Source organism: Corticium candelabrum, chromosome 6, assembly GCF_963422355.1.
Source record: "Corticium candelabrum chromosome 6, ooCorCand1.1, whole genome shotgun sequence".
Taxonomy (NCBI): domain Eukaryota; kingdom Metazoa; phylum Porifera; class Homoscleromorpha; order Homosclerophorida; family Plakinidae; genus Corticium; species Corticium candelabrum.
Window position 1 is genome coordinate 3,990,096 of NC_085090.1, and position 9,617 is coordinate 3,999,712.

Consider the following 9,617-nt stretch of genomic DNA (forward strand, 5'->3'; position numbering starts at 1 on the left):
CAAGTGCAAAAACCAAGAGCCCTGACGACTGACAATTTTAAATACCAAATTCTACTTTTGTTATGCTATTATTTTTTGAAGGCAAAAATTTTCAAAAAGGTTATTACTCAAAAAGCATTAGTAGTAGAATATAAACCAATCGGCTTGCTAGGTGCTGCACAGAGCTACAACAATATGTCATGTGGCTGCCGGCACTGCAAAGTCTGCGTATACAGGTGCTGTTGCCAGCTCTGTAGCCACAGTGAATAAACAAAGATGTCAGACTGACGCTTGCTGAGAATTCTTAACAAGTGGAATGTTGTCAGAGAATTCTCTCTATGAATAAATCCTGACAACTACATGTCTGGCTAAACCAATTTTCATAATCTTGTCACAGGTCCAAGGTGAAATGGAAATACACACACTCGTTAAAAAATTAATTAAGGTAGACCTACAGTAAAAAGAATTGGAGTTGAAAAGAAAAGATTAGAAATGCAGTGAACTAACACTGGAGGTACATGGGCATAGGCCATAACCATAATCGAAACCTTACAATTCCAAGTACCACATTCTGCATAAACTGCAAGGACCTGCTTGCACCCAGCACTAACACAGCCTAAATGAAGACTCCATGACAACTGAGCAGAGGACATGCGACAGATCCTTAATATCACATCATATTTGACACCAGCTCTCTACATCGCCCACACACAACCCTCAAAAGTATCATAGACTGCAGCACTTCTTCCTCCATCTAGCTGCACATGACCATGAATAGGCGTCAGATGGAAGTACAAAGGCAACAGAACAGAGCTAACACCCACACCACCAACACACCATGGTCTAATCTAAACTGTTGTGCAAACTGCAATATGTCAAGGAGAATACTCTACAGTGCACTGGATTAGAGTAAACATTTATGTAAATTTCAAGTGTCCATTACAGCTGCATGTATAACATGATACTAAGTATGCATCACGACGACCTCACTGCCTAGACTGAATCCATACTGTCCTAGATAGCTTGACTATTTTAGTGCAGGAATAATACCATCAAGCATCGAAATAGACAAGAAAATCAGTACAACACTTATGGATACTTACAGCTCTTGATAGACGAGGTGATTCTGAGACAGTCCTACTGTATTTCATCAGTTGGGCTTGATAAATATCAATACCAGACTTAGAAACAGTAATTGGTGATGCTTTATTGCATGTAGGTATTTCAGTACAAATTAGGATAGACAAACAAAGAGGGGTGAGATATTTTGCTCAATCAAACGTTTCCAGTCATCTATAAATGTGCAGTATTGAACGCTATCTACTTCTGCAGTCTGAAAACCACAGGGTTTAGTGATCACAAACACCCCCTAGCCTTGCTTCATGCTTGTAATGTATCGTGCATAGTTATACAATACTAGTAGTGAAGACCAGAGTCTGATCAGTGGTACATGGAGAAGACACTGTCTAATAAACAATCAGTGACAATAATTGTGTACGAAGGAATGATCTCTTTCAATAGATACATTCATGGTCATGTGAGTACAGATGCATGTCACTCATTGACCATGCAATCATGTGTCTAGCATTTCACAACCATTCATCAAAACGGACAAGAGATAACAATAAGAAGACAGGCTTAAATAAGAAAAAATTATATCTCATGCAATTCTACACTGAATCTAGACACCCCAAATCTGCAATTTTCTAAAATGCCGAGTAATAGGTGACAAAAACACTCCTACAAAAGAACGTCATCTTGGTCGTCGTTCACGCCTTACAAGAAATGCTATGTCGTATTATCACGCGTTCATTATCTCATCGAAACGCCACACTATCCTTTCGCCACACTCACGATCTCTCCCTCTTTTTGCCAACAGCTCCACGCATCATTCCGTATGATTATCACATCAATGAGCGTCGGCGTATGTGAGTCTTTCCCATTCGCCTCGCGACGATGTCTCGCCACGCAACGACTTTGAGCAGTCGCTCTACGCGGGTGTCGAGTACACGACACCAGAGGTGTTACATAGCTTGCACTAAAAAGACAAACAATCAAATAAGACAGCCCACAATGTCATTCCTGAGCTGACAATTCACGACACCTCGAGGAATGTCAGATTACTTGGCTACTAGACGTTTGAAGCGCAAATAAGGCGCAAGAACTAGGAATACAACACATCTAGCCATATGCGACGAACAGTCGACCTCAGGCTACCGGAAGCTGGTCTTACGCATAAGAACGTTTGCTTTCTAGCTCCCGCACTGCATCAAAGCAACAAACACACGATATTAACCTCAGAGCCGCGCTGTCGCTTTCGAACCTGGCATTCGTCAATTCCGGTCGAGGAGAACGACGTGGCTGACGTTCCAGACTAAAGAAACGCGGTGTAGAGGTAGAAGACGAACGAGTAGTCGACGAGTTGGCGAACAACGCAATGAGACTTGGATAGGAATGATGTAAGTGTCATGTGCATGGTAATGGGGCCTTGCCTCCAGCCCAGTATTTGTGCGTTAGAGCACTATTTCTGACATTTTTGAACATGATGGGACGAGAGAAAGAGAGAGTGACGTGATTGCACTGGTGAAGAGACGGTTGGATGGTGACTGACCTGAAACCACTGTGGTTGTCGACCGAAAATAGGCATCACGTACACGCCTTCTAAATTGATTTAAACACGCCTTGCACTTACATTGCTGGGCTGCGCAAATAGATTTGTTGGAATTATTTTGCTTCAGCTGTGACTTCGTCAAGAACTGCTGCAGCTTCAGTAGCAGTTGATAGATTGATAAAGCTATCAGGTTTTAGTAAAATAGTTTATATCTATGGTTGGTAATTACCAAAGTCGTAACCAGCAGGTTCATTTTAATTAATTTATTAAGATTGTTCCCGGATAAAAAATTGTTAGGGATGACTTTATCTGCTAAAAACGAAAAGTAAACGTGATACAGGAGCGTAGGAAGCAAAACGTGACTCGTCCGGCCAAACGCGAGCTAATCGGTGAGGCAACGTTGCACGCGCTATTAGATGGGTAGGTCAACATTATATCTGGGTCTGTTAGCCTCGCAGTTCAATACTTCAAAGTATGGAAAGTAATGGTCTGGCTGCACGATGTGATGCCACAATCACGTATATGTAATTTGATCGCCTATACCCGTAAAACGGAAGTTGATGCCATTGAGCATCTGAACAGACCAGCCGAACCGCGTCTTACGCCTATGTGAGACTAATCACGAGTCTAATTCATCTACCCTACATTATAGATGGAGTAGTCTCGCGTTGCCAGAGAGTAAGACGCAGCGGAAATGGGTTTGGCTGCGCGAGATAACCTTTGTTTTGAGTATTAGCGCGCGTTACAATCGACAAAGCGGGAAGAGTCCTCTGTCTAATAAGGTAGCTAGCAAGTCATTGACTCTCTTGCAGTACTTCTCTCCGCGCCCTTGTTGTTCCCCGCATTGTCAATCCCCCGCGGAGAGAGACTGGGTCGAGTCTACTAGAGTGTATGTCATGTCACCTTCACGTCTGTTCTCCTTCAAATATCAAGCAGCTGAAAAAGTTGAGGGGCACGTACCCCGTGCAGTGTCCTCTTTCGGTTTTTATTCCGATTAAGAATGTTGGTAATAGGGTGGGTGTGTCTGCTCAATCTGAATCAATGTAAGGCCAGATGACACACAATTGAACGGTGTTTTCATGATTCCCCACGTCGGAACCTGTCATAGTCCATTCGAGGTAGGTTGCGCCACATCTACAACATAAAATCACGATCCTAATGCAAACATACCTGGCGGCGTGAGATATGACGGCATTGAATGCTTCAACACCCAAATCGTGACACACGCGCAATATAAATGCTTAAAATTTGCTTGCAGCATACACTCACTATAGTGAGCTCGACGTCGGTGGTTCTCAAATCAAGATATAGTTTTACGGTAGATTCATGGCCTTCCTCTACTGCATACGTCATAGCCCGGTCGGTCTCGTGCGCACACTAATCGCGACACAGGTGAACTATGGATTCGTGACTCTTACATGCAGCACGCACCATAGCCTTGACGACGTCGATAGCCTCCATTCGCGACATAGTTGTAATATATCTTTATGACCACCTTCTGCTGCCCAGGATAAGGATCGCTCGAAATTGGTGACACCTCAATTACGATACAGGCGCTTGATATTTTCCTGACCATCTACAGCCCACAACATACCTAGGTCGAGATACGTAGCTTCCAATTCTCGACATTAACTGACGACTTCCCTAGGACAACTTTCTGCAGCGCATATCATGACTTCGTCGAGATCGACCTTATTAATTCTCAGACACCCGTACTGTTGACGAAAACAGGTCGGTCTCCGATTCGTTCAACTTTATATCATATACTTCTCTCTGTAATTAGCGAAGGCGCGTAGATAGCAGTTCACTAAGGGGGTTGGACCGCATCTCACAATAGAGCATAAAAGTGTGTATATTACTCTATTAATTAAAGTTAAAATTTCTACAATTAGAAACCTCGTTATGACATAAAATTATTGTGTAGATTTGAAAGACATTTGATGACAACTACGCAGACTGCTGCTAATTTTTCTACTGCGTACACTTTGCTTATATATGCCTGACCTTCAAGTATAGCTTGGTTATCTTCGAACCCGATTGGTCTCATGAATTTGTTCCTATATTACGTTACCATGCAGTGTATGAAATTGCAATAAATGGTCATGATTTTGTCTATAGAAGTACTCTACACTTGCCTATTTGAAAAACCGACAAGCAGACTAAAGCTACGATTATATTTTGGCTTTTGAGAAATACAAGCGAACGTTACACTCGGATCATGATCAAATCCCCGACGGACCTAATCCGCTGCTGCGCTAGGACCAAATTGGTGAACAGAAATGATTGCAGATATCCGAGGTAGACGTCGTGCGCTGGTTCAGAATGTCTTCTGGTACAAGTGCGTTAGCAAAACGATTTATCTCAACAGCTACACCGGTCAGCAAGAGTTTCCAAAAGCGCCATTAATGCGAAGATGTGGGTCTCTCGATAGATGTAAAACACGTTTTTGGTAAAGACTTATAGAATGACGTCAATTGAGGATGCTGAGGATTCAATCACACCCCTCAACCTCCCTCTGACTACGAGCCTGTCGCGTTTCATCTTACCTCTTTCTAACTCTAGCCGTTTCAGCGGCCGCTCTTCGTTCTAAGCCTATCTTGGTCCTTGACTCGATCAATTATTCGATCCATATTCTTCGCCTAGACGCAATCCCTTTGTACACTCAGTTATCTTCCCGCCTGAACCTTTAAACTGTAACGCTTTTGTACGTAAAAAGCTATTTAATTAAGACAAAGAACGGCGGTTGTTGACTGACTTGCCGGAAACGAACGTTACTTACGAGCGATAGTCGGATTAACTCAAGGAATAAGTGTTTCGGTACAGAGTATCAATGATATACAATACTAATGACACGGTCCTCCCTAAAGTTCACATGCCTTCATGCGTCTTCTACTCCGTCTCTACGCTCTTCCGACACTATGCAGCGCTTCTCAACTCTTTCTGAGCGGATTCTTTTCCGTCTCTACGCTCTATCGACACCAGCGCCTCCTAACCATCTCCTGGACTATACTCTACGTCGTTCAGCTCTCCCTCAGTTCGCCTAGTGCCAGTATCCAGTTAAAACGTCGGTCTTCCGTCAATTCACTTGTCACGTGGCTTCGTCATCTAGGTACCCAATTACAACTCTCCAATGGTCCTTTCCTCTCGAGCAATTACGACACTTTGTTTGAACACTTAGATAGCAATATATCAAAATATATCTAAATATATCTTACTGAGCAAGTTACGATTTATTTCAATCTTATTTCTACTTTCTGTAAATATTTTGGCGTAACCGATTAAACAAACAAACATCGATACAAACGTATGCTCCTGGAAGATGTAATAATATGAATTGTCATGAATCTATTTACTAGAGAAAAAATATCTAAACCAATAATGATCTTTATCGCTCAAGTAAACGGAAAAATTAGTCAATTACAAGTTTGACTATATTTAGTGCACATATCATTCTCACTAAAACTACAAAGTGAAAAAGTATATAAACTGTTGGCTACAATAATGATAAGGTGCAATCCCAAAATCTAACTAGACATCCTTAGAGTTCTCTTGCACCATGCCAACTAATCCCATCAATTTTAACAAGAACACAAGCAAACGGCAATACAAAATCAGAAAAGTAGGAATATCATGTCAGTCACTTGTATTTTCTTTCAGCTCTCCAATGTCTTGTTGTAGACACTCAGCTAGAAACAAAATAGAAATTAAGAGTAATCGTTCAATGAAGACAGAATGTATAACATGTAGAGCGCCGGATTCAGAGATTTTTGAAAGAGAGGGTTTACCGTTAGCAGTTATATATAGCATTACTAATTTTCTCTTTTCTAATGAAATTATATAAAATTATTAAACCACGCCTATTGGAAAAGAGGAGGTTGAATCCCCTGAACCCCCGCTCTGGATCCGGCCCTGAATCATCGTAGCTCACCTTCCCTTATCTTTCTGTGGCGATCGGGAAAAACCATTTTTCGTATCTCAACACATTTCTCTACATGTAGGCAAGCTTGGTATGTTTCTTTCTTGGCAAGGAATAACGTAGCAAGGTAAAAGTGACCTGCACACATACAATCACATGACACAGAAACGAACGACGCAAAGAGATCAACGCACAATCTGCTGTGTATTGACTAGTAGGTAGTTTGTCTTGCAAAAACGACAAGGCAGTTTGCAAGTGAGTCGTAGACTCTTCTAGTCTTGAGGTCTTGATTTCATACGAACCTAATCGCATCATACCTACACACATTCACATTGCAAGCAGACGTTTGTAACATACAATACAAAGTTTGAGAATATATCATCTTACGAATAGCAATAAAGGTACGATTTGGACAGATGCGCTTTCGTTCCATTTCTATGGCTTCCAGACACATCTTTATGGCTTCTTCCCAACATCCTTTCTCGTTATAGTCGAGAGACAATAAATACAAATCTAGATTATAAATACAATTAGCTATAATCCCACTGAGCTAACGTAAAAACGAAATGTAAACTAACTTATAGCAACGCCCTTATCTCGATCAGGCGAGCAATCTTGTTTTAGATGCAATTTTCGAGCTTTCTCGTGCAACGATATGGCTTCATCGTAGTTTCCTTGTGATCGATAGCAGTTTCCCACAGCATTCATATCTGTAACATCGCATAATGAAGGCATCAGTTGGTTACAAAACAATTTACAGAAGACTTTGTTGTCGAACACACTATTTATGCTTATGAGAATATTATTATTATTCAAGTAATGCATCTTTCAGTTTATTAATTGTACCGTCTATAAGTCATAAAGTAGATTGTGTGTACGATTAAATGATGATGCTCGCACATACGGACTTGTATCGACCTCAAGTATTTTTTAGTTGTAGCTATGGCACTTAATAATGCAGTACCCTGACAACAATATCAATATAGATATCTAGTTAGCTCATTCAATAGTGCTGCGTAACCGTTGAAAATGCGATCAGACCAAAGTATGAAACTACTGCAAAGCTAAAGCTGCTTAATTGGATGTGGGTTGACGAATATATGGCAGCATTGTTATCTTTCAATTAGCAATGAACATATTCGGTGCTCACTGTGATCTGAATACGCTTGATTTCCCAGAGGATGCCGTGAAAGCATACGCGTAACATACGTGATCTCACCATATGCATTTCGTGTCACGTGCATTATAGACTACAAACACAATCTAACGCAATCTGTTATTGTGACGTTCAATTCAGACTATAGAAAGATACATACGTTAGGTGTGTTGTCATCGCGAATAAAAACGTGAAGAACTGGGCAGTTACGGATTGTTTGACTTGGTGCAGCTAATTTAATCGCAATAAAATGCGCATATACGCTAATGTAAGCGTGGTAGTTAAATAGAAATAATCATTACAAAAATCAACTATCCAAACCTTAATTTAACAGATTGTAATACAAAAGTGAGTAGAAATCATATAAAGATATGCAAAAAGATAATGCATAATCATACATGATTCGAAATCATATTGACCGTCAAGCGTATGGCCACATTAGCTAACACAATGACTCGTGTCTGTATGCATGTTATCAACACATCTTGCCCAAAACTCTTACTTATAATGGTATATATAGCAAGAGACTGTTGTACTTACAATACGGCAAAGTATGATGTGAAGACGGCAACGACCCGGTTACCATCTCATACGCTTTGCTTGCGAGTTGCAATGCTTCCTCTTTTCTGTCCAGAAGGTCGTACGTCTTGGCAAGGCACCGGAGAACTAAATATATTCAATGAAAATAAAAATACGTATTTCTATCATTATTTACTTATTATTTCATACCAGATGCCAATTTTGGATGAGAGGGTGAGCAGCACGACCGTCTGAGGGTAACTGCCTCCTCCAGTAAATTTGCACTCTTTTCGAGGTTTCCGCTTACTTCGAAGCAACAACCAAGATGAATAAGAGCTAAAATGTAAAACAGGAGGTTATCAACTTTAGGCTTTACCTGCAGGCTTGCTACATAAAAACAACTATCAACAAATGTTCTCAAACATTTCGCAAAATTAATTAGAAAACATGCTGTCTTTCGTAGTATCCTAGCCTAAACTATCTTTCAAATCTATTTCTCTGTTTCAAGGTATCAAACACATTTAGGAAAGCACATCTCTCATGTCTATAATAAAAGATACGAATTTATCAAAAATGAACACATACTTACATGTAAAGTCAAACCTCATTCATGTCACTCAACAATCTAGTTTATCTAGTCAACTTGAGGACTTTTGCATAAATATTTATGACTGTTAACTATCATGTAAGTACAATTGCTTTTCAATGTTCATTTCCTCTGACCGATTACGCAAATGATACATAACTGTATGTTGATTTTGCTTTCACAATATTGCTCTTGCTTTCAATTTTAGCTTTTATACTTGTAAAAGTCAATAGTTTAGTAAAACTTGACTGCAACACTTTCTTTCAACTACTTTTTCTGACTAATCTAATGCTTTCAGAAAACAAAATTATGTATACTTAGATCGATCTGTTTTCAATTAGTAGAAGTCGTTTTGATATAGAAATCTAACCAGACGTGTACTTCAGAGCAAAAACAAAGAGAAATACCATATATGTTTTAAGTTGTTACCTTGGTGAACCCACTTAATTGTCAAAGCCCACCATCTATCGCGTTATTCAAAAATGATTTAGGTATTCGATAATTGGCGTCCAAGTTAACATATTTTTGGTAAATAAAAATTATCAAATATAATAGAATGCCCATGCGATACTTACAGTAAAAATGAAGACAGCACGAGCTGTAATAATTCGTTCGATGTATTTAGGATGTTGAAAAGTAAATGGAATAAACTGCGTACATGATGATAAAGGTACGCAATACTAACTTGTTGCAAGGATGTCGTCTCGCGTAGGCGAAGTACGTAGTTGTTGCAGCAATTGGTGAGATTTCTCATACCACACCATGGCTTCGTTGTGGTCATCTCGAGATTTAAAACAATAACCGATACCGTTCATATCTGTAATACATCACGTTGTTAGCAAAATGCTAA

General features: G+C 40.0%; 1 protein-coding gene across 1 annotated transcript; it reads right to left on the minus strand.

The window, feature by feature from the left end:
- Nucleotides 1-6,036: 6,036 nt before the first annotated feature.
- LOC134181596 (kinesin light chain-like) lies at nucleotides 6,037-9,560 on the minus strand. Its single transcript, XM_062648864.1, has 8 exons — nucleotides 9,453-9,560; nucleotides 8,392-8,517; nucleotides 8,203-8,328; nucleotides 7,085-7,216; nucleotides 6,894-7,019; nucleotides 6,701-6,823; nucleotides 6,519-6,644; nucleotides 6,037-6,276 (listed from the first exon to the last, which is right to left on the minus strand). The coding sequence occupies exons 1-8, from the start codon at nucleotides 9,529-9,531 to the stop codon at nucleotides 6,224-6,226; spliced, it is 891 nt and encodes a 296-aa protein (XP_062504848.1). The 5' UTR covers nucleotides 9,532-9,560; the 3' UTR covers nucleotides 6,037-6,223.
- Between the last annotated feature and the right edge of the window lie 57 nt (nucleotides 9,561-9,617).

Bases quoted from the DNA above. Each gene is read 5' to 3' on its own strand.
- LOC134181596 (XM_062648864.1), bottom strand. From the start codon at position 9,531: ATGGTGTGGTATGAGAAATCTCACCAATTGCTGCAACAACTACGTACT. The intron at 8,329-8,391 runs GTATGAAATAAT...GAATATATTTAG, and splicing joins TCATCCAAAATTGGCATCTG to TTCTCCGGTGCCTTGCCAAG. The intron at 7,217-8,202 runs GTAAGTACAACA...GCGATGTTACAG, and splicing joins ACATCATACTTTGCCGTATT to ATATGAATGCTGTGGGAAAC.